Source organism: Maylandia zebra, linkage group LG17 (assembly GCF_041146795.1).
Source record: "Maylandia zebra isolate NMK-2024a linkage group LG17, Mzebra_GT3a, whole genome shotgun sequence".
Lineage (NCBI taxonomy): Eukaryota > Metazoa > Chordata > Actinopteri > Cichliformes > Cichlidae > Maylandia > Maylandia zebra.
This window is the reverse complement of record NC_135183.1, coordinates 12,883,467-12,909,045: the sequence shown is the minus strand read 5'-3', so window position 1 is coordinate 12,909,045 and position 25,579 is coordinate 12,883,467. Positions and strand designations below refer to the sequence as shown.

General features: G+C 49.1%; 1 protein-coding gene across 3 annotated transcripts in view; it reads right to left on the bottom strand.

The window, feature by feature from the left end:
- Positions 1-25,579, bottom strand: part of adcy1a (adenylate cyclase 1a) — a 78,024-nt gene that overhangs the window by 4,501 nt on the left and 47,944 nt on the right. For 2 of the 3 annotated variants that reach the window (XM_076875863.1, XM_004571744.3), the window contains 4 exons: positions 5,177-5,323; positions 3,826-3,924; positions 3,357-3,471; positions 866-990 (listed from right to left, as the gene is read on the bottom strand). In XM_076875863.1, coding sequence (XP_076731978.1) covers positions 866-990; positions 3,357-3,471; positions 3,826-3,924; positions 5,177-5,323 — 486 coding nt within the window. Of the gene's footprint in view, positions 1-865; positions 991-3,356; positions 3,472-3,825; positions 3,925-5,176; positions 5,324-25,579 lie in introns of those variants that run through there. The other variant, XM_076875864.1, reaches the window with a different exon arrangement.

The window sequence follows — 25,579 nt, the reverse complement described above, 5'->3', positions numbered from 1 at the left end:
TCATGTCAATAATAAAAAGCTATAGTATGCAGCAACTGCTTGTAAAGCAAACATTCAAACTTACTTACTCTTTCTTAATTTATCCCCACTCAATGAGCGAGAGAGAGAAAGAAAGCAGCGGCCTAGCAGCGAGCCAGAGAATGACTGATCTACCTATGCGGTGTGAGTGAGAGCACAGCAGAGAATTAAACAGTTGTTTTCTGATTGCTTCACGATGGTTATGTTTTACGGCACAGCATAGACACGCCCACACCTCCACATGTGTGGTGTGGTGTAGTATTACTGTGCTTCACTGAGTCTCCATCAGTGAAACATGTGCTTTACTTACAGAGCGCAAAAGAGACAGCAGTGCTTGGTCACTGGTCACTGCATTTAAAGTGGCACCAGCTGCTGTTATTAGCTACAGGCAGCACACTCACTGCCCAAAGAAAGCACCCCAGGAAAGCCTTAAATGTATAAAAATAACCCTCAGGGGCCACAGTCTCCACAGGTAAATACACCACTACACACTTCGGGAGGGTCTTAGGTGATGACTGGGAGAGATTATTTTATGAGTCTATGCAAGTGCTTTCAAGGAACATCCTTAATATTCAGATATGTCCAGCAAAAACCACCCAACTCAGGGAAAAGTTACCCCAAACCCGCTAACTTTTTATTTCAAATAGCACTCTAAATATCTTAGCTGGACACCTTTATGCTGTTTTTATTTTTTATTTTTTATTCTATGACTGCAATATTTGCATGTATTTTCATAACACAGCAGCAGCTTGTAATCTTAGTGAGATCTGTACATTGTTACATTTGGGAATAGAAAGAAGAAGGATAGGTAACAGAGAAGACATACATGTGGACTGACGAGCTGTACCTGTATCTTTCCTTGTACTCCAGTGCTGTCCATCCTGCTGGCTACATTCACTGTGTTTCCCCAGATGTCATACTGTGGCCTCCGGGCTCCAATCACTCCTGCCACCACTGGGCCCACATTGATGCCTGGTGTTAACATGAACAAAACATATAATGTCTGGGTCACACATGCATATTACATATGTGTGCTACTTATTTTCAAATATAGTTTTCATGTGCTTTCATATAATTATAACAAACATGTCGAGCTTCTACTGGAATTACAAATTTAAGCAGTGCAGCACTAAGAAATGAGAATTACAAAGTAATTGCTGAGTGTTGGTTAGTGATAGGATTCATTTCTCTTTCCACTAACATACACCAAACAGCTAGACTTACCCAGCGTTTTTCAGCAGCTGGTGGCATATCTTTTAACTTTTCCTTTATGAACAGCAGATGTGAAGAAAAAGTTTTGATCATATTCCTCATTTAATTCCTGTCTGGACCAGTCATTAATTTTAAACTGGAGTATTTTGTAATTCATTATTATTAGGCTGTTGTAAAAACTCCCTAAAAAGCCTTCAGTTGATCCAAAATGCAAAAGAAAGAGCATATATCCTATACTGGCTTCTCTTCATTGGCTGCCTGTTAAATCCAGAATGAAACTTAATGTCTTCTTACATACAAGGGGTTGAATAATATGGCCACTTCTTATGTTAAATAAGCAGTGGCCTGATACTTATGGTAGGAGTACCATGGGAGGTAGAGCCTTCAGCTCTCAGGCTCCTCTACTATGGAACCAGCTCCCGGGAGGAAGATTGAGGCAGTCTTTCCTTCCCATTATTGCCAAGTGGTTGTTCGTAGGGGAGCATCTGATTGTTGGGGTTTCTCTGTATTATTGTAGGATCTTCACATTATAACATAAAGCATCTTGATGTGACTATGACGACGATTTGGTGTTCTGTAAGTAAAACTGATTTGAATTTCCAAGAGACCATTTTCTTTACGTCAGAATAAAAGTGGCATGTAATAGTTTTTCTCTGATTGTACTCATGTCCTGAATCACTTTAAAGTTTTCAAAACAATATTCAAACTCCTACAAAAATCAGTGTCTTACTCGTGCTCTTCAGAAAGAGCATTTCAGGTTAATTATTAGCAATTGGAAATATTTTAGGAAACTATGGCAAATGATCTGTTTATTTATGTTAGTGCTAAGAGAAACATTTTACCAGCAGTATAACATGCTGCTGCTGCTGCTGCAGTAAGAAGAAAAGCATTGTTGCAAGCCAAAGATAACATTTCCAGAGGATGCATTTGGCATACACAGTGTTTCTTTTCCCAGTAACACTGCAAAGGAGGGTATGAAGAATGGGAATGAGTGATAACAGGTTCACTGATTCCCAGTTCTGGTGTGTTACCATAATATTCTATTGCACACAGTAAGCAATAGTAAAAATGCCATAGCAATGATAGATGTTTTTATGCTACTTCTTCTCTTATTGTAACTGTAGTTTACTGATTTGTGTGATTATTAAAACACAATACATGCAATTAAATCTCACTGCACTTAATATTAGCATCTAAAGAGTACTGAGTATAGATGACAGTTCTCAGAAAAACTTTGTGTACACTCTTAGTGTCACAGAAAACATGTAGTGCAAGGCTGTTAGGAAATTACACAATCATACATGCACATTAACAGACACACTGTCATTCTGATACACTAAACATTTTTAGCACTGTTCTAAAAGAGCATCATATTTTATACCCCATAAAGTACTGCACAAATCTATCAGACATGGCTTCTTGTAATTTCACATGTTTAAACTCACACGCAAAGCAATAGTTTAATCCAACAGGGACCAATGGGCTTGGTCTATCTGTCATTTCCATATAATATTAATGTTATGCAAATGCAACTTTAATGAAGTGTTTAGTATACTTATGATAGTAAAAAATGACTGCAAGAATTTGACATCATTTATATCAATATCATTTTTAAAACTATGATAATACATGTTTGCAAGACATTTTTTGCATCAGTATATTGCATCATCTATGTAAGTATTTCCCAAGGACTTCAGTGATAGACAGAAACATGGCGCATATTGAAGTTCTAACTTTGGTTTCTTTCCTTTTTGGAAATCCAGAATTGCAAAAATTACCAAAAGTTGCATTTCTGCAGAGTAAGTCCATCCAAGCACACAGAGGCAGTTTCTACATGTGGAGCCACCTAGGCTGCAGACAGGATGGCACTGTGTACACCAGGTTTCACTGGGATTAAACAAGGGCTCTAGCTGCAGGCTCCCCACAGGATACCCAACACAATGGAACCCAGAACTTCAGGTCTCGCTGTGACGAGCTTCCTGTGGGGAACGTTCTTTCTGTGATGCATTTCCTCCATTTCCAAGCTTAGCGGCACCGAGTGTTCACGGTGTCCAGTGCAATAGGCCAGAAGTTCTGACATCCATATTTATAGGCCATAGAGTGTGTATGTGTATCTCTTCACTCACCTACTCTGAGGACAAAGTCATTGTAAGACTGGTAGTTGATAGCATCCAGGACATCAAACATCTCGATGGCAAAATCTGACACGGTGCATAAATGTGAGGTGATGGACTTTTTCACCTGAAAATCAGAGGAAGACACATATGTGACATATTAATGCAGAAATAAACCTGAAGTAAGAAGCAATATTACCCTCCATTTCTGTTTCCCTGATGTGGTAACATGTGGCTTTAAATGCACTTTATGAAAGCAGAATATGCTGAAACCACAGATACCAGTAATCCCCCACAGAGGATTTTGTGGTGTGAAATGTGGCAGTGTTTAAAAGATCAGCACTCAGAGAACACAAACTTGGAAAGGCTAGGCCTCTCAACAGTACCCTGGACACCCAGAACAGTTTTCAAATGTGCAAATACACTGCAAACAAGTACAAAAACCTTATTCAGGAGATAAATATAATTAGTAGAGGTCTACCTTTGAAGCAGTTGTAGGAACCAGCCCAACTGCAGCCATGTATGTACTGCCAATGGTCTTAATTTTCTCAATGTCCCTGTAGCACTCTTTATCCATCAGCTGGAAGTGGGGAAAAAGAAGGAAAAATTGGACAAAAACAGGAGAAACAGATTACCACAACAAGAAAATTCAAATCAAATTTTCTGCTGATTTGTTGGTTGCACATTCTTAGAGCCATTTGATTGCAGTGACTCATTTTCAAGTTCAAGAAACCCATTTGAGATGATCTGAACACTACGCTACACTACCTGAGCTTCCACTCAGGTAGGCTGTGGTGTTTAAATTATGCTTAGTTGGTAGTAAGGGGGCCCAAAGTATGTCAGGAATATATCACCCACATCATTACATTACATCCCCACAACCAACCAGATACATTACAAGGCAGGATGGATCCATGATTTAGTGTTATTTTCTGACCCTACCATATGAACGTCACAGCAGAAACTGAGATTCATCAGAGAAGACGATGTCTTCTGTGGTCCAATTTTAGTGAGCCCCTGTGAAAGTAGCCTCAGGTTGCTCTCATTAGCTGACAGGAGTGGCACCTGGTGCGGTCTTCTGCGTCGAGGTTTCACATTATCTCTGTTCAGAGATGCTCTTCTGTATTACTTGCAGTGAATGGTTATTTGAATTATTGTTGCCTTCTTTTCTGTTCAAAGCAGTCTGGTTCTCCTCTGACATCTACAAGACAGTTCTAACTGCCTTGTAACCTCAAGGAAACTCTCTCTTTTTCCAAACCATTCTCTGTGAATCTTACAGATGGTTGTGAGGGAAAACCCCAGTTTCTGAAAATACTTAGACTGGTCTAAGTACACCAACATATTCTAAGTGACTTAAAAGACCTTTCTTCCCCATTCTGATACTCAGTTAGAAGTTCAACAGGTTGTCTTGACAATCTCTACACACCTAAATGCACTGCGTTGTTGCCATATGATTTATTGATTAGATATCAGTCATTAACAAGCAGCTAAACAGGTATACCTAATAAAGTGGTGAGTGTGAGTGTATATTAAAAGTGACAAACAAATCTGAATACAATTTAAAATGGACTTGTTTGGCATGTTTGAGTAAAGGAATGCTTTGTGCAGCTGATTATAGATTCAAGTTAGCCAAAAATCATCTGTAAGTAATTCCTTATTTTCCCAGCTGCCACCATTGCTTTTTATATTCCATAAATAAACAGTATTTTCCCTTGGTCATAGCCACATCATCTCTGAAAATTGCACTGCTGGCCAGAAGATTCACTACACGAAAAACATATAAAATGCTGCAGATTTATGGATGATCTGATGGAACAAACTATTTCAGTCACCTCATCAAAGTCAGCGATGATCTCATTGAGCAGCCTCAGACACTCAACTCCCATGTTGTTTCCATCCAGCTCGATGTAGAAATCATTAAAGTTGGCGATAGAGGCGAACAACACTCCGACCTGAGCGTACGACTGATAGTACAGATCCTGCAGGGTAGAACAATTCAATAAAAACAATTCAACAACCCATACTACCAAAGAAGAAAAAATATTTGCATATGGAAGATTGTGCTAGCTTACTGAATCTTTGAGCAAGACTGTTGTCAGTATTAAATAGCAGTGACCCAGTGCCATCACAACCCCAACAAATAAACATGCTTCATCCTGATGTCCATAGTGATTCTTTTCCCCCTGTTTTCAGGTAAAAGTGTTTAAAAGTTGATATATTTCCAATGTGTACACTGTTAAGATATTTAAGAGGTAATCCTTCATTGTTTTGTAAGCGTTAGAAGCATTATATTACAGTTTTGTGCACATATACATGGCGGTTTTGAGCCCCAGTTAGGTACTGTGTAATGACCAGTAAGATAACGGCAGGAGCTAAAAACGCCGCTATTGTCAGCCATTTTGTCAGGAAACCTGTTCTGGCATATATAGTAAGCACTTTAGTATTTTGGTTTATTATTTAGTGATTTTCTTCCACCATGTGACATTAAGCAGTACAGAACGTGAAACGTTTCTGTTTATTTGCACTGCAATAAACGACTGCATGAGAGACGCAAGTCATATTCACTCTCGTGATTCTTTTCCCCCCTGTTTTCAGGGGTGTAACATTTGGAGGCACCGCTGGGATAGCTGCTTAGATGTCCGGTGTCCACATCTGCACATCGTAGTCCAAGCCAGCCAAATCCCCCCATACAACCCAGTAGAGCAGGGCGATATGACCAAAAATATTTATCACGATATACATTTGAAAATTTGCGATAATGATATAACTGACGATATAATTGACACTAGACAAAATATTTTACAACTCCACAACTTTATTAGTGCAAAAAACCTCATCAATGTATTTTCACTTAAACAAGCAGCTGTTTTTTATGTGCATTAAAGTTATATAAAAATGTAACAGTGCAAATTCCTTGCTGACAGTTTAACCAAAAGGCATTTCCAGTGGAAATTGGCCGACATATCCTCAGCATAACCATGTATAATATCCACAAAACTTAAAAAGAGGTTATACACACACAATACGGTAATATTATGTTGAAGCACAGTACGTATCACTCCACGAGGCGCCTGCCTAATATAGCCCTAATGCTCCGACAATCCATCAAGCGGTGCGGCTTCGTAGCACTAAAACATTTGACAGATTTTCGAGCGCCGTGTACGACATAAAATCATTTCGAGGTCAGTAAACACAACCAGAATTCATACATAAGGCACACGGGATTATAAGGGGCACTGTCGATTTTCAGAAAAATCAAAGGATTGATTTTAAGTGTGCCGTATTTTCCAAACAACATGGTAATAACGACGGCCCGCTAGCATGCTCTACCAAAAATAGTGCTTTGTTGTGTATCTGACGGACGAAAGCCAAACCAGTTCCACACCACTGAAGTTGCAGCATTTTTACAAATCAATTCTGGTTCATCCGTTTCATTTAACGATCCACTTTCGCTCTTCTCATTCTCCGTCGCCGCCATGTGCGTATGTAAACAAAGGCACTGCGCATGTGCGTTTTACCCATATTCTATCGCGATATTATATTTTCCTATTGTTGCCCAAAATTACACCGGTATTACCGTGAACGGTATGATATAGCCCAGCCCTACAACCCAGGCAGACTGCAGTGAGGAAAGTTTGCTATCGAGGCGCACTGGTGGTTTCCTGAGGCTAGCCAGAGATCATCAGGGGCTGCAAAAACAACATTCTTCCTGCCTACTGCCACAATGTCTTCGGTGGAAGAGCTGCAAGAAGAGGTTGTGCGTGAAATGCACACTCTATCCAAAGATCAACTGGTGTCAGTCTGCGAGTTCCTTGGCATTGCAGAGAAAATAGATGTTAGCAGAAAAACTGTCACTGCTAACACACATTCAAATACACATGGAGAGAGAAGGTATAACAGTACTTGAGGATGATGGAATGTCAGAACTGTTGTTGCTTAATGATAAGATTGCTGAAGTAATGAAAGAGACAATTGTTGAGACTGAACCAAATGCAAATGGAAGGGGTTATTCAGGGCACAGAGAGCAACTAAACACTGCAATCTCACTGGTAACAGAGACAGCTAATGCAGTTAACACAGCGGTTAGTTCTCACTCCCAAGCTAATCACTCTGTCCCTAACTCATCTGTGTCAAGTGCCCCCCAACGACCAAGCCCTTACTGGCAGAAAGATTTCAAAATATCAGGCCAGATTGGTGAACCAGGTCAAAAAGATAAACTGACATTTTCCAGTCTTGCTCACCAGATCGAAAATGGACTGAGCAGAGGCTACTCAGAGCTTAACATTGTAGATGCTGTCATCAGAGCTATCTTGCCAGGTCTACAACTACGCAGCTATTTGGAGGGAAAAGCTCAACTCACCCTTACGACTCTACGCTGCATCCTGCGCTCCCATTTCCAAGAGAAGAACGCCACCGAACTCTATAAACAACTTGCCTCTGAAGTACAGACCCCAAAAGAGACTGCTCAAAGCTTCCTGATGAGAGTTTTAGATCTAAAGCAGAAAGTCTTATTTGCTTCCCAAGAGTCAGAGTCAGGACTCAAATACGACCCAGCTTTAGTCCAGCGTATGTGTTTGCACACCATACTCACGGGCTTCCAGAGTGACAGTGTCAGGATAGATATGCAGCCACTCCTGTTAGACTCTAAGACACCTGATGAACTCCTGTTAGAGAGGTTAAATATGGCTTGTGCCAATGAGGCAGAAAGGAAAGACAAGAAGAACAAGAAACGAATGCTGCACACACTGCTACCTCTATGGGAGTAGAGAACACTTTCAGGCTGGATGTAGAAGCAGAGGTATGAGACCATATAAAGAGAAACATTTAAACCAGCAATGGTTACCACCGAGGGACGAGTGTTAACCATGCCCATCATCCACAAGTCCCAACATTGCTCCAACTGTAAACAAGAAAAGTCAGGCATGAGACAGTGTTCAGCATGTAAAAACGCACTTTATTGTTCAAAAGCATGCCAGAAGCAACACTGGAGACAACATAAGAGACAATGCACTGGCTTAAAGACTAACAAAGACAATGAGACTGTTCAGGTACCACTGCCGCCAGCTCATGTAAACACCCCTCACAAAGTCACATCTCTGGTGGGTAGGCAATGTCTGGTTGAGTGTCTCCTGGACGGCCACAGGCTTCAAGCTCTATGGGATTCAGGCTCACAGGTGTCGATCATCGATGAGAAATGGAGAAAGGACTATTTGCCACAAACAGAATTAAGAGATGTAGCCGATATTATGGACACATCTGAACTCACCCCGACCACAGGAAATGGGACCGACATGCCATATCTTGGGTGGGTTGAGACAACCTTCCAACTTGTTTCCGGAACTGAACAAAGTGAGAAATTGACCATCCCCATGTTGGTAATGAAAGGTTTTCAGCTCAGATGCCCTATTATAGGTTACAATATCATTGAATACATTGTGAATAAGACTGACCAAGCTAAACTGTACAGCACAGAGAAAAGCATTTCACAGCCTCAAAAGACACAAGGTGAAAGCTTTTATACAGGCTGTTAGTGCAGATACAGTTGACGAGTACAAAGTGATGACAAAGAAAGACTGTATTACTGTACCTAAACAAAGCCACATGCATGTTGAGGGTCATATAGCAGCAGGACCATTTAAACAAGACATGGTCATGATATTTGAGCCAGACTTAAATCCTCAGTGGCCAGACGATCTTGAGTTTTTTGACACTTTGGTTAAAGTTAAGAAGGGTACTTTACCTGTCATAACACTAGGTGTCTCTAACCCCACTGACCATGAAATTGTCATTCCAGGCCGTACATTAGTTGGCTCGGTTCAGACTATTACAGCTGTTTTACCTGCCCAGGTGTATGAAAAAGCCGCATCTGTAGCTACTGTTAACCAGACAAATATACAAGCCCAGTGTAGCTCTACTGAAGAGTGGGACCCACCTGTAGATCTTAGCCACCTGGGTGAAGAGCAGAGAGTATTAGCGAAACAGATGCTCAGAGAGGAATGCCATTCTTTCTCTAAAACAGACAATGATACAGGCCAGCGGTCCCCAACCTTTTTTGCGCCACTGACTGGTTTATACCCGACAATATTTTCACGGACCGGCCTTTAAGGTGTCGCGGATAAATACAACAAAATAAAACTAGTAGCGGTACCGAAAAAAAGAAGTTTTATTCACAACACACATGAAAAGACCAAGGAAAACCGAGTTAACAATAAAAACGATAACAAAATAACGCTGAAAACTGATAAAAACCCTGAAAATCATATATTTCACACCTGAGCCTCAACTCTCGCGGCTCGGTACCAAACGACTCATGGACCGGTACCGGTCCGAGGCCCGGGGGTTGGGGACCGCTGATATAGGCTGTATTGAAAAACTGAAAATGACCATCTCACTCAAAGACAACGAACCAGTCAAACGCACATACCTATCTGTGCCACGGCCGCTCTACCAAGAGATGAAAAGTTACCTGCATGATTTAATAGCACAAGGCTGGGTCTGAAAGTCAGACTCGTCATATTCCTCACCAGTCGTTTGTGTTAGAAAAGAAGATGGTACTTTAAGACTGTGCATAGACTACAGAGACCTGAATCGGACATTATGGACAGTTTGGGTGGAAACTCCTGGTTTTCGCTTTTAGGTCAGGGGAAAGCGTACCACCAGGGGTTCATGTCAGAAGAAAGTCGTCCACTCACTGCTTTTGTGACCCCCTGGGGATTATATAAGTGGATTCGCATCCCCTTTGGACTTATGAATGCCCCTGCAGCATTTCAGCGCTGTATGGAAGAGTGCCTGGATGGGCTGCGCGACAACATCTGCATCCCTTATCTGGATGACACATTAGTTTACAGCAAAACGTTCAAAGATCACTTGGAGGATGTGAGAAAAGTGCTCCAGAGATTGAGAGGCTTTGGTATAAAGCTTAAGCCAAGTAAGTGTGACATGTTTAAGTCTGAGGTGCGCTATTTGGGCAGAATAGTGTCTGCAGAGGGCAGTAAAGTGGATCCTGCAGACTTTGAAGCAGTCAAAGCACTCAAAGGTATAAAACCACAAAATGTTGGTCAGCTCAGAAAAATGTTAGGCCTTCTCTCCTACTACAGACAATACATAAAAGACTTCTCCAGAAAAGCAGGTCGTTTGTATGAACTGTTAAAAGCTGTCAAAACCCCAGAGAACTCAGACACCACAAAAGGGCCAAGGGCAAGACCAAAGAGAGCCAGTCAAGTTGTGCCCTCCTCAAAACAAATCGTGTGGACTGACCAGCATCAACGTGCGCTTGAGGAACTAATAGACTGTTTGCTCCACCCACCAGTGCTGGGGTTCCCAGATTTCACACAGCCGTTCATCGTACACACAGACGCCTCACACAAAGGGCTAGGCGCCGTTTTGTACCAGAGACAAGATGGTAAGCTGCGAGTTATTGCTTATGGCTCCCGTACTCTAACAGCGGCTGAAAAAAACTACCACTTCCATGCAGGAAAACTAGAATTTTTAGCATTGAAGTGAGCTATCACTGACAAATTCAGAGACTATTTGTACTATGCCCCAACATTTACTGTCTATAGCGATAACAACCCGCTAACGTACATTTTGTCAACAGCCAAACTGAATGCCACCACATCAAGATGGGTCGCTGAGCTCGCTGATTTTCACTTCACCATTAAGGAAGGGAAACGGTGACGCAGATGCTTTATCAAGAATGCCACTTGATGTAGAAACCTTAATGAGAGACTGCTCTGAGGAAGTGCCACCGGACACTATCACAACTGCTATCCAGGCCATTGAGGCACAGAAAAACACACCTGCCACATGGACACTCTCAGCTGCAGCAATGTCAGTCACAGCAGAAGGTGAGCCAGCAGAAGCAACATTCACACCCATACCAAAAGAACAGCTTAACCCTTTAAGACCTACCATAGAACCAAGTCCGCCAGAGCTTATAGTATATTTTTACATGCTGTGGAGCCATTTTTTGGAGCATTTCAAGTTGCTATACATCAATACAACCATTATAGCCCACATTTTAATAATATGTCTGCATTAACCGCATAGTAATTACATAAATTGCAAAAAAGTGCAATAAACTACAAAAAAATTTAAAATCGTTTTTGATTTTTTAACATATATTTCTAGTTAGAGAAATTTAAGAGGCTTATCCCTCAAAACTGTAAATACAAAAAAGTTGCACAAAATAGTTTCCCACCAAAGGAAATTTATTTTAAGTGTCTTCATAGTTTTATTTTTGAGATACACCAATTTTCATATACTGCAGGAAAAACGAAAAAATATATTATAGTGCAAATTTGCAAAATAACAGCATATGCATCAAAATAAAATATTTCCAGCAGTGCAATATGAGTCCTAAGCATCCCAGAAACGACACAGAAAGTCATAAAGTCAAATACAACTTTTAAAAACACAAGTGTAGGCTCATAAGGCCACGATGGTAAAAAACTACATTTCCGCAAAATGACGTCACTTCCGGTTTCGGGCAGGTCATGCGATGTTCACGCTGTGATAGTTCACGCTGATTGACGTAGGAAGTGTTACAAACAGCTGATCGGATCGGCAAAGCGTGTTTCTGGAATATTATGTTTTTGTTGCCGCAAGTGTTTTTTATGCAGTTTTTGCAAAGCTATATGTGGAAGGAAACTGTGACCTAGGACAAGCTGATGGCATAAGATGAAAGTACAACTCCTCCGGTTTCATATGCAAAAAAAATTATTGCGCTAGATTACGTGGTTGCAGAGCTACCGGGATTTAAAAATAGTTACGCAAAACAGAGCGTGTCCGCTCTGACCGGCTTTAAAGGGTTAATGAAGCGCAAAAGTCTGATCCTGTTATAAGCCCTGTATTACAGTGTAAACAGACCGATTCAAAACCACTGCCCAAAGAGCTAAGAACATTTGACCCTAAGACAAAATGCTTGTTCAGAGAGTGGGGCAAGTTAAGACTAGATAACAATGGCATCTTGTACAGACTCACTTCTGCCCAGAAACAGCTAGTCCTGCCAGATCAGTTCAAAAAGACTGTAATTGAAGAGCTGCACAATAATATGGGCCGTCAATAGGGATGGGTATCGAAAACCGGTTCTTGTTGAGAACCGGTTCCTACTGTTTCAATTCCTTGGAATTGTTTCCCATTTTTGCAAACAATTCCCTTATCGATTCCAGTCGCCCCGAATCACGTCACCACGTTGCGGAGCGTCATTTACCTGGCAGGAAACATGGTGGCTGAAAAGCTCAAAAGTTTGATTACACTTTACGAGAACGGAAGACAACAGGGCAACTTGCAATACTTGCAAAGTAGATATTTCATTTAAGGGAGGAAACACTACGAATATGCAAAAGCATTTGCTCACAAAACACACGATAACCTTAAATGAATGTCGTGTTTTTAATTCCGCTCCGGACTCGTGAATTTCAACCCAGCAGCAGCGGTAACGTTTGCACGTCCTCTCCCGTTAATGCGGCAGGTGAATAATCAACTAAGAGTGCATATTTATGTTAGCGCGATCTGCCTTATTACAAAACCTGCCATTACTGTGCATGTAGGTGACCATGATGAGAGAGACAGACAGAGTCTGGCTGGCTCAGATGCTGGCAGTTCTCCCTGCAGTCTACCGGTAGCGTCTCCTTTCAGGCCAGGATAGACGAATGTCACCGAGCAGTGACTAAGTTTGTGGTAAAAGGCTTGCACCCATTTGCCACAGCAGATGCCCCCAATTTTTGGTAAGTGAATGTGTTTAATTGTAGGCAGGGACATTACTGGATATTCTTGTGTAATTGCTACAGAATAATTTATGTTATACTTTGTTATTGCTACAGAAGAATATTTATTTTATTATTTTACATTTACAATTTTTTTTCCTGGGGATCCTGTGACACCCCATTGAAGAGCCATAGGCTGGATCTCTTAAGATCTCACTGTTGGGTTTGTAAAGCCATGTTACTCCTAAATTTCTATCTTGTTCAAAGAGAAGATATAAAACAAAGTTCTAAGCTGATCGACCTTAGTGTTCTCCTTTTTAAAAAAAAGAATTGATAAGAGAATCGATAAAGAATCGAATCCTTAAACAGAATCGAAAATGGAATCGGAATCGTGAAAATCTTATCAGTACCCATCCCTAGCCATCAAGGTGTTGATCGCACAGTGTCTTTGATACGTGAACGCTTCTTTTGGCCACACATGCAGGCAGACATCGAGCATTTTGTGACCAACGTTTGTTCCTGTGTAAAGCAGAAAAAGCCCAGCCATGAAACAAGAGCTTCTTTAACAAACATTGTAACTACGCAGCCCTTTGAGCTGGTGTGTATAGACTTTCTCCATCTTGAAAAATGCAAAAGTGGTTATGAATATATTCTAGTGATAACTGACCACTTCACACATTTTGCGCAAGCCTATGCCACCACCCACCTCAAAGTCAGGCAAAACTGCTGCAAACCTGATATTCAATGACTATGCCCTAAAGTTTGGCTTCCCCTGTTGCATTCACCATGACCAAGGAGGTGAATTTGAAAATCAGCTATTCAGTCAGCTCAAGAAACTGTGTGGCATGGCCGGTTCTAGGACAACACCCTATCACCCAATGGGGAACGGTCAAGTTGAAAGTATGAACAGGACATTGTTTTTTTGTTTTGTTTTTTTTTTTTTTTTTTTTTTTTTTTTTTTTTTTTTTTTTTTTTTTAAATGACATCAGAAACAGCAGTATGCGACATTACGTGATGGCAGAGCTTCAGTTCATCCTTTGTCATTTTTTTTTTTTTTTTTTTTTTTTTAATAAATAGGACAGGGGGAATGAATGAGAGAGAGAGGGGGAGAGAAAGAAAGAAAACCCAAGGGGAGAAGAGACGGTGAGAAGGGGGGGGAAGAGAGACAAAAAAAAAAAAAAAACTCCTGGGTCACCTGTATGGAGAAAAAACAAACAAACAAACAAACAGAGGAGACAGCAAACAACAAAGAGCAACATAATAATAGAGAAAACAAAGCACCATCACAATAAACTAGCTAGTCATAGATATCAGTATTTACTAAGTAATAAACGATATTGTGCAGCACGCAAGATAGACAGCGCACAGTGTGCTTTGAGGCAGCAGCCAAGAAAGCTTTAGTCCGCGTCTGTGAATACCCATGTGTGCATACCTGTGTGGATCAGCATGCTTGCATTCCAAAGGTTTCTCCATGTAATGATCTGCTAGGGAGTGTGGGGGGGCCACAGCCCCGTCCTCCAGGGTGTGAAGCGGGTATGGAGGAGATCAAAACTCCAGACATCCAGAGGACCCCAGAACACAAGAGACCATGGAAGACCAACAGAGGGGCAGCCGCGCCACTGTTCCAGTAAGAGCTGAGGAGAGTCCCAGATGAGGGCTCACTCAGCAGCCGCGGAGCAGAAGCCAGGGGGGGTTGCAGTGACGCGCCCGTGAGCTCCGCCGGCCCCCAGCTGCGCCTGAGTGACCGAGCCCTAGGCCGAGAGGCCGGGGGCACCCCACCTCCAAAGGGGCCCGAGCGAGCCCCAGGCCCCAGGCCCCGACAAGCGGCCGCCAAGGAGTGAGCCGGTGTGTACCCGGACGCCCACCCCCAGACACAAAGAACCACCAACACACCGACACCTGAGGGAGTCCGCCACCGGCAGGGGAAGTGGTGGTGGGTGGAGATAGGCCTCCAAACCTTGGAGGGCCTGAGGTGTCCCCAGAGAGGTGGCGTCTGATACCCAACCTGACATATAGACACAGACATACAGGCACACACAGACACAAACATCCATTCCCACCCTCATGCTCTCATATGCACTCACTCCACACTCAACCAACGTGGAGACAGACATAAAGAGACGCTGTACACACAATCACACTCCCCAAGCGTACTCTACAAACCGGGTCTAGGTACCCTTGCCCCTGGAGGGGGGAATTGCACCCAGACCCAGGTGGTGTTACCCTTTTCCCTGCGGTGGGGAGAGGCAGACCACCCCGACTCCGCAGCAGCAGGGAGGCCCCACACCCCAGACCGCAGTCGGACGGCCAACTCCTCCTACTAGCCCCCCCGCTCCAGCAGGCCGCAGAGAATGGGGGTGGGAGAAGACTCCAAACCTCCCTCCACCCGCTCATTGTAGTGTTGATGCATATGTGTTCTAAGGTGCAATTAAAACCCAGGAGGGCATGGAGCTACCTGCCAAGGAGCAGCAGGTAAGCGCATGGTCCCTCCTGCTAGCCCTCAATGACTAAGTGTATTTAAAATTGAGAGGTGGGCAACGACGTCAGGGGTGAGGTATACACCCTGATGGTGATTTGGACTCCGTGATTGTGCCCACCCCCAAGATCCTATATGTATGTGTAATGAGAGTGTGAACAGGACATTGTTGCAAATGCTTAGAACGCTAACTGAAACACAAAAGTCAAACTGGAAGGAATCTATCAACAAGTTAATGTACGCATATAATTGCACACGTTGTGAAGTCACTGGCTATTCCCCATTTTACCTACTGTTTGGACGGTCACCCAGGCTACCAGTAGATATGCTCTTTGTGTCACGGTCCGGGGCAGCGGCCGTGTGGAGAGTGGAAGGAGGACTCAAAGCGCAGCACTTATTCAGGTGTGAGGGTGATTTATTGATAATAACAAACATAAAGAGGAGATGGCAAAACAGAACTACGGATGAACTAAACTGGGTGAAACTACACAAAGGAGTGGCAAACCTGAACACGAAGGGAGAACAGCAGGGAGAGCACGCAGAGGAATTCACAGGGTAGATGCAGAGTACGCAGGGTAACACAGAGGATGAACACAGGTAGGAACACAGACGACGCGACGAGGAGCAGAGGAAATCACACGCTATAAATACACAAAGAGACACTGGGAAATCACACACAGATGGGGGAAACAGCTGGACCTGATTAACCTGACGAGACAGGGGAACACTAACACCAGGGACCAACAGAGGGAGCACAAACCCAGAACCCAGTGTCTAAAATCCCAAACACAAACCATCCCAAAACAGCCATGAATAATAATGAAAGTAATAACAATAAGTACATAAACATAAAGTCACTGAGTCATGGTCGCAGGACCATGACAGTACCCCCCCCCTCAAGGGCTGGCCCCCGACAGCCACAGAAACACACCACCAGATCCGGGCGGGCGGCAGGGGGCCCAGGACGGAGGGACCGGACCACGACCATGGACGGAGGCCCCAGAGTCCCAAAACAAAGATGAACACAAAACCCACAGGGGAGCAGAGTCCAAAGCACAGTTCAGGAGGCCGTCCACGAAGAAGGCAGCGGCGGCGCGTAAAGAGTTCAGGAGGCCGGCCGTGCGGAAGGCAACGGCGGCGCGTAAAGAGTTCAGGAGGCCGGCCGTGCGGAAGGCAACGGCGGCGCGTAAAGAGTTCAGGAGGCCAGCCGTGCGGACGGCAACGGCGGCGCGTAAAGAGTTCAGGAGGCCGGCCGTGCGGAAGGCAGCGGCGGCCACACAGGCGATGGCGGTCCGGGGGCCGGCCGTGCGGAAGGCAACGGCGGCCACTCAGGCGATGGCGGTCCGGGGGCCAGCCGTGCGGAAGGCAATGGCGGCCAGTCAGGTGACGGCGCTCGGCCAGTAGCCTAGCCAGCGGTCCAGAAAACGGCCGTTTAGCTCCAGACCCAAACGAGGCTGGGCCAGGCGAGGCTGAGGGCACGGAAGCCGGGACCGCAGCAGGCGGAGATGATGATGCAGACACAAAGGCTGGACCAGACGAGGATGCAGACACGAAGGCTGGACCAGACGAGGATGCAGACACGAAGGCTGGACCAGACGAGGATGGAGACACGGAGGCTGGACCAGACGAAGATGAAGCTGAAGCCGGACCAGACGAAGATGAAGATGAAGCCGGACCAGACGAAGATGAAACCGGGCCAGGCGAAGACGAAGATGAAACCGGGCCAGGCGAAGACGAAGATGAAACCGGGCCAGGCGAGGATGAAACCGGGCCAGGCGTGGATGAAAACGGGCCAGGCGTGGATGAAAACGGGCCAGGCGATGAAGAAGCTGCAGCTGAAGCTGGGCCAGGCGAAGCTGACGCTGTAGCTGAAGCTGGGCCAGGTGAGGATGAAGCTGGACCAGAATCAGGCGAGGATGAAGCCGGGCCAGGCGTGGATGAAACTGGACCAGGCGTGGATGAAGCTGGACCAGGCGTGGATGAAGCCGGGCCAGGCGTGGATGAAGCTGTAGCTGAAGCTGGGCTAGGCGAAGCAGACGCTGAAGCTGAAGCTGGGCCAGGTGAGGATGAAGCTGGACCAGAACCAGGCGAGGCTGAAGCTTCAGGCTGAGGCGTGGCAGTAGCAGGTGGTAGCGCTGCAGGTGATGGTACTGCAGGAGGCGGCGCTGCAGCCACAGGTGGAGAAGCAGCCGCAGGTGGAGAAGCAGCCACAGGTGGCCGGACGGGATCCTCGGGCCCCCCAGCCGACGTGGCAGTCAGTGTGGCATGAGGCTGGACGGGCTCCTCGGGCCCCCCAGCAGGCAAAGCAGGAGGCTGGACGGGCTCCTCGGGCCCCCCAGCAGGCGAAGCAGGAGGCTGGACGGGCTCCTTGGGCCCCCCAGCTAGTGAAGCAGGAGGCTGGACGAGCTCCTCGGGCCCCCCAGCAGGCGAAGCAGGAGGCTGGACGGGCTCCTTGGGCCCCCCAGCTAGTGAAGCAGGAGGCTGGACAGGCTCCTCGGGCCCCCCAGCGAAAACAGCCGCAGAACCAGTGGGCACCGCAGCCCCCGGCACACACGAAACAAGACCAGTAGGCACGCGGGCCTCCGGCACACATGAAACAAAACCAGTAGGCACGCGGGCCTCTGGCACATGTGAAACAAAACCAGTAGGCACGTGGGCCTCTGGCACATTTGAAACAAAACCAGTAGGCACGTGGGCCTCTGGCACATGTGAAACAAAACCAGTAGGCACGTGGGCCTCTGGCACACATAAGGAGGGCTGCAGCTGCGCAGAGCACTGACCCTGCTCAGGCAGTGACAGCCCGGTGCAGTTCACAGCTGGCATCTTGGCCACCAGGGGTCCAGAGTAAGCTGAGGGTAGTAACCCCGCCTCTGGGGAAGCCCCGGAGTGAGTAACAGTCACTAATGTTGCCAGCTGTTGAGGAACAGGTCCGTAATGTAACAGTTCATCTCCCTGCCTAGAAACAGCGGTGGAAAAACAGTGTGAAAACTGTGATTCAGCTATTACCGGAACCGTGGGTTGTAGCGATGCTAGCGGTGATGGTGGTGGCTGAGTGGCTAACTGGAGCGGCGGCAGAACAGGCAATTGCGCCCCCAGGGAGGCTAACGGCTGAGCTACTGACTGGGGAGCTTGTGGCCGAGCACTGAACTGAGCCGGAGAATGGCGATAAAGTCCTGGCTCAGAAGGGGTGGCAGAGACACAGTCTGTTAGTCTTGCAGAGGGTCTGTACACGCCCACTTGGGAAGGATCAGTCACCACGAAGGTGGGTAAGCGATCCATACAGTCTCCCATCCCGCTCTGAATAGCCCCAGAAAACAAAGTCCCGGAAACTGGGGAAGCCAGAACATGTCGCTCGCTCACCGCCTCGGGCTGCTCGAAAGTAAAAGCAGACGGGGGGTGAAGTCCGAGGTCCAAAAGGAGGAACTCCCGCTCCCACGAACAAAGCGAGCCCAGAAGCCATGGGAGACCGGTCACCAGACGCTGTAGCCGCCTCTCTATAGCGCGCTGGGACGTGCCACCCGGGCTTTCCAGCCACAGGTCGATCAGCTCCTGTGTGGCATCGATTAGATTCTCCCGTAGCTCCTTGGACGGGTTAAGCGCTGCTGGGTCCATCTTGTGGTCGCGTCGTACTGTCACGGTCCGGGGCAGCGGCCGTGTGGAGAGTGGAAGGAGGACTCAAAGCGCAGCACTTATTCAGGTGTGAGGGTGATTTATTGATAATAACAAACATAAAGAGGAGATGGCAAAACAGAACTACGGATGAACTAAACTGGGTGAAACTACACAAAGGAGTGGCAAACCTGAACACGAAGGGAGAACAGCAGGGAGAGCACGCAGAGGAATTCACAGGGTAGATGCAGAGTACGCAGGGTAACACAGAGGATGAACACAGGTAGGAACACAGACGACGTGACGAGGAGCAGAGGAAATCACACGCTATAAATACACAAAGAGACACTGGGAAATCACACACAGATGGGGGAAACAGCTGGACCTGATTAACCTGACGAGACAGGGGAACACTAACACCAGGGACCAACAGAGGGAGCACAAACCCAGAACCCAGTGTCTAAAATCCCAAACACAAACCATCCCAAAACAGCCATGAATAATAATGAAAGTAATAACAATAAGTACATAAACATAAAGTCACTGAGTCATGGTCGCAGGACCATGACAGTACCCCCCCCCTCAAGGGCTGGCCCCCGACAGCCACAGAAACACACCACCAGATCCGGGCGGGCGGCAGGGGGCCCAGGACGGAGGGACCGGACCACGACCATGGACGGAGGCCCCAGAGTCCCAAAACAAAGATGAACACAAAACCCACAGGGGAGCAGAGTCCAAAGCACAGTTCAGGAGGCCGTCCACGAAGAAGGCAGCGGCGGCGCGTAAAGAGTTCAGGAGGCCGGCCGTGCGGAAGGCAACGGCGGCGCGTAAAGAGTTCAGGAGGCCGGCCGTGCGGAAGGCAACGGCGGCGCGTAAAGAGTTCAGGAGGCCAGCCGTGCGGACGGCAACGGCGGCGCGTAAAGAGTTCAGGAGGCCGGCCGTGCGGAAGGCAGCGGCGGCCACACAGGCGATGGCGGTCCGGGGGCCGGCCGTGCGGAAGGCAACGGCGGCCACTCAGGCGATGGCGGTCCGGGGGCCAGCCGTGCGGAAGGCAATGGCGGCCAGTCAGGTGACGGCGCTCGGCCAGTAGCCTAGCCAGCGGTCCAGAAAACGGCCGTTTAGCTCCAGACCCAAACGAGGCTGGGCCAGGCGAGGCTGAGGGCACGGAAGCCGGGACCGCAGCAGGCGGAGATGATGATGCAGACACAAAGGCTGGACCAGACGAGGATGCAGACACGAAGGCTGGACCAGACGAGGATGGAGACACGGAGGCTGGACCAGACGAAGATGAAGCTGAAGCCGGACCAGACGAAGATGAAGATGAAGCCGGACCAGACGAAGATGAAACCGGGCCAGGCGAAGACGAAGATGAAACCGGGCCAGGCGAGGATGAAACCGGGCCAGGCGTGGATGAAAACGGGCCAGGCGTGGATGAAAACGGGCCAGGCGATGAAGAAGCTGCAGCTGAAGCTGGGCCAGGCGAAGCTGACGCTGTAGCTGAAGCTGGGCCAGGTGAGGATGAAGCTGGACCAGAATCAGGCGAGGATGAAGCCGGGCCAGGCGTGGATGAAACTGGACCAGGCGTGGATGAAGCTGGACCAGGCGTGGATGAAGCCGGGCCAGGCGTGGATGAAGCTGTAGCTGAAGCTGGGCTAGGCGAAGCAGACGCTGAAGCTGAAGCTGGGCCAGGTGAGGATGAAGCTGGACCAGAACCAGGCGAGGCTGAAGCTTCAGGCTGAGGCGTGGCAGTAGCAGGTGGTAGCGCTGCAGGTGATGGTACTGCAGGAGGCGGCGCTGCAGCCACAGGTGGAGAAGCAGCCGCAGGTGGAGAAGCAGCCACAGGTGGCCGGACGGGATCCTCGGGCCCCCCAGCCGACGTGGCAGTCAGTGTGGCATGAGGCTGGACGGGCTCCTCGGGCCCCCCAGCAGGCAAAGCAGGAGGCTGGACGGGCTCCTCGGGCCCCCCAGCAGGCGAAGCAGGAGGCTGGACGGGCTCCTTGGGCCCCCCAGCTAGTGAAGCAGGAGGCTGGACGAGCTCCTCGGGCCCCCCAGCAGGCGAAGCAGGAGGCTGGACGGGCTCCTTGGGCCCCCCAGCTAGTGAAGCAGGAGGCTGGACAGGCTCCTCGGGCCCCCCAGCGAAAACAGCCGCAGAACCAGTGGGCACCGCAGCCCCCGGCACACACGAAACAAGACCAGTAGGCACGCGGGCCTCCGGCACACATGAAACAAAACCAGTAGGCACGCGGGCCTCTGGCACATGTGAAACAAAACCAGTAGGCACGTGGGCCTCTGGCACATTTGAAACAAAACCAGTAGGCACGTGGGCCTCTGGCACATGTGAAACAAAACCAGTAGGCACGTGGGCCTCTGGCACACATAAGGAGGGCTGCAGCTGCGCAGAGCACTGACCCTGCTCAGGCAGTGACAGCCCGGTGCAGTTCACAGCTGGCATCTTGGCCACCAGGGGTCCAGAGTAAGCTGAGGGTAGTAACCCCGCCTCTGGGGAAGCCCCGGAGTGAGTAACAGTCACTAATGTTGCCAGCTGTTGAGGAACAGGTCCGTAATGTAACAGTTCATCTCCCTGCCTAGAAACAGCGGTGGAAAAACAGTGTGAAAACTGTGATTCAGCTATTACCGGAACCGTGGGTTGTAGCGATGCTAGCGGTGATGGTGGTGGCTGAGTGGCTAACTGGAGCGGCGGCAGAACAGGCAATTGCGCCCCCAGGGAGGCTAACGGCTGAGCTACTGACTGGGGAGCTTGTGGCCGAGCACTGAACTGAGCCGGAGAATGGCGATAAAGTCCTGGCTCAGAAGGGGTGGCAGAGACACAGTCTGTTAGTCTTGCAGAGGGTCTGTACACGCCCACTTGGGAAGGATCAGTCACCACGAAGGTGGGTAAGCGATCCATACAGTCTCCCATCCCGCTCTGAATAGCCCCAGAAAACAAAGTCCCGGAAACTGGGGAAGCCAGAACATGTCGCTCGCTCACCGCCTCGGGCTGCTCGAAAGTAAAAGCAGACGGGGGGTGAAGTCCGAGGTCCAAAAGGAGGAACTCCCGCTCCCACGAACAAAGCGAGCCCAGAAGCCATGGGAGACCGGTCACCAGACGCTGTAGCCGCCTCTCTATAGCGCGCTGGGACGTGCCACCCGGGCTTTCCAGCCACAGGTCGATCAGCTCCTGTGTGGCATCGATTAGATTCTCCCGTAGCTCCTTGGACGGGTTAAGCGCTGCTGGGTCCATCTTGTGGTCGCGTCGTACTGTCACGGTCCGGGGCAGCGGCCGTGTGGAGAGTGGAAGGAGGACTCAAAGCGCAGCACTTATTCAGGTGTGAGGGTGATTTATTGATAATAACAAACATAAAGAGGAGATGGCAAAACAGAACTACGGATGAACTAAACTGGGTGAAACTACACAAAGGAGTGGCAAACCTGAACACGAAGGGAGAACAGCAGGGAGAGCACGCAGAGGAATTCACAGGGTAGATGCAGAGTACGCAGGGTAACACAGAGGATGAACACAGGTAGGAACACAGACGACGTGACGAGGAGCAGAGGAAATCACACGCTATAAATACACAAAGAGACACTGGGAAATCACACACAGATGGGGGAAACAGCTGGACCTGATTAACCTGACGAGACAGGGGAACACTAACACCAGGGACCAACAGAGGGAGCACAAACCCAGAACCCAGTGTCTAAAATCCCAAACACAAACCATCCCAAAACAGCCATGAATAATAATGAAAGTAATAACAATAAGTACATAAACATAAAGTCACTGAGTCATGGTCGCAGGACCATGACAGTACCCCCCCCCTCAAGGGCTGGCCCCCGACAGCCACAGAAACACACCACCAGATCCGGGCGGGCGGCAGGGGGCCCAGGACGGAGGGACCGGACCACGACCATGGACGGAGGCCCCAGAGTCCCAAAACAAAGATGAACACAAAACCCACAGGGGAGCAGAGTCCAAAGCACAGTTCAGGAGGCCGTCCACGAAGAAGGCAGCGGCGGCGCGTAAAGAGTTCAGGAGGCCGGCCGTGCGGAAGGCAACGGCGGCGCGTAAAGAGTTCAGGAGGCCGGCCGTGCGGAAGGCAACGGCGGCGCGTAAAGAGTTCAGGAGGCCAGCCGTGCGGACGGCAACGGCGGCGCGTAAAGAGTTCAGGAGGCCGGCCGTGCGGAAGGCAGCGGCGGCCACACAGGCGATGGCGGTCCGGGGGCCGGCCGTGCGGAAGGCAACGGCGGCCACTCAGGCGATGGCGGTCCGGGGGCCAGCCGTGCGGAAGGCAATGGCGGCCAGTCAGGTGACGGCGCTCGGCCAGTAGCCTAGCCAGCGGTCCAGAAAACGGCCGTTTAGCTCCAGACCCAAACGAGGCTGGGCCAGGCGAGGCTGAGGGCACGGAAGCCGGGACCGCAGCAGGCGGAGATGATGATGCAGACACAAAGGCTGGACCAGACGAGGATGCAGACACGAAGGCTGGACCAGACGAGGATGCAGACACGAAGGCTGGACCAGACGAGGATGGAGACACGGAGGCTGGACCAGACGAAGATGAAGCTGAAGCCGGACCAGACGAAGATGAAGATGAAGCCGGACCAGACGAAGATGAAACCGGGCCAGGCGAAGACGAAGATGAAACCGGGCCAGGCGAGGATGAAACCGGGCCAGGCGTGGATGAAAACGGGCCAGGCGTGGATGAAAACGGGCCAGGCGATGAAGAAGCTGCAGCTGAAGCTGGGCCAGGCGAAGCTGACGCTGTAGCTGAAGCTGGGCCAGGTGAGGATGAAGCTGGACCAGAATCAGGCGAGGATGAAGCCGGGCCAGGCGTGGATGAAACTGGACCAGGCGTGGATGAAGCTGGACCAGGCGTGGATGAAGCCGGGCCAGGCGTGGATGAAGCTGTAGCTGAAGCTGGGCTAGGCGAAGCAGACGCTGAAGCTGAAGCTGGGCCAGGTGAGGATGAAGCTGGACCAGAACCAGGCGAGGCTGAAGCTTCAGGCTGAGGCGTGGCAGTAGCAGGTGGTAGCGCTGCAGGTGATGGTACTGCAGGAGGCGGCGCTGCAGCCACAGGTGGAGAAGCAGCCGCAGGTGGAGAAGCAGCCACAGGTGGCCGGACGGGATCCTCGGGCCCCCCAGCCGACGTGGCAGTCAGTGTGGCATGAGGCTGGACGGGCTCCTCGGGCCCCCCAGCAGGCAAAGCAGGAGGCTGGACGGGCTCCTCGGGCCCCCCAGCAGGCGAAGCAGGAGGCTGGACGGGCTCCTTGGGCCCCCCAGCTAGTGAAGCAGGAGGCTGGACGAGCTCCTCGGGCCCCCCAGCAGGCGAAGCAGGAGGCTGGACGGGCTCCTTGGGCCCCCCAGCTAGTGAAGCAGGAGGCTGGACAGGCTCCTCGGGCCCCCCAGCGAAAACAGCCGCAGAACCAGTGGGCACCGCAGCCCCCGGCACACACGAAACAAGACCAGTAGGCACGCGGGCCTCCGGCACACATGAAACAAAACCAGTAGGCACGCGGGCCTCTGGCACATGTGAAACAAAACCAGTAGGCACGTGGGCCTCTGGCACATTTGAAACAAAACCAGTAGGCACGTGGGCCTCTGGCACATGTGAAACAAAACCAGTAGGCACGTGGGCCTCTGGCACACATAAGGAGGGCTGCAGCTGCGCAGAGCACTGACCCTGCTCAGGCAGTGACAGCCCGGTGCAGTTCACAGCTGGCATCTTGGCCACCAGGGGTCCAGAGTAAGCTGAGGGTAGTAACCCCGCCTCTGGGGAAGCCCCGGAGTGAGTAACAGTCACTAATGTTGCCAGCTGTTGAGGAACAGGTCCGTAATGTAACAGTTCATCTCCCTGCCTAGAAACAGCGGTGGAAAAACAGTGTGAAAACTGTGATTCAGCTATTACCGGAACCGTGGGTTGTAGCGATGCTAGCGGTGATGGTGGTGGCTGAGTGGCTAACTGGAGCGGCGGCAGAACAGGCAATTGCGCCCCCAGGGAGGCTAACGGCTGAGCTACTGACTGGGGAGCTTGTGGCCGAGCACTGAACTGAGCCGGAGAATGGCGATAAAGTCCTGGCTCAGAAGGGGTGGCAGAGACACAGTCTGTTAGTCTTGCAGAGGGTCTGTACACGCCCACTTGGGAAGGATCAGTCACCACGAAGGTGGGTAAGCGATCCATACAGTCTCCCATCCCGCTCTGAATAGCCCCAGAAAACAAAGTCCCGGAAACTGGGGAAGCCAGAACATGTCGCTCGCTCACCGCCTCGGGCTGCTCGAAAGTAAAAGCAGACGGGGGGTGAAGTCCGAGGTCCAAAAGGAGGAACTCCCGCTCCCACGAACAAAGCGAGCCCAGAAGCCATGGGAGACCGGTCACCAGACGCTGTAGCCGCCTCTCTATAGCGCGCTGGGACGTGCCACCCGGGCTTTCCAGCCACAGGTCGATCAG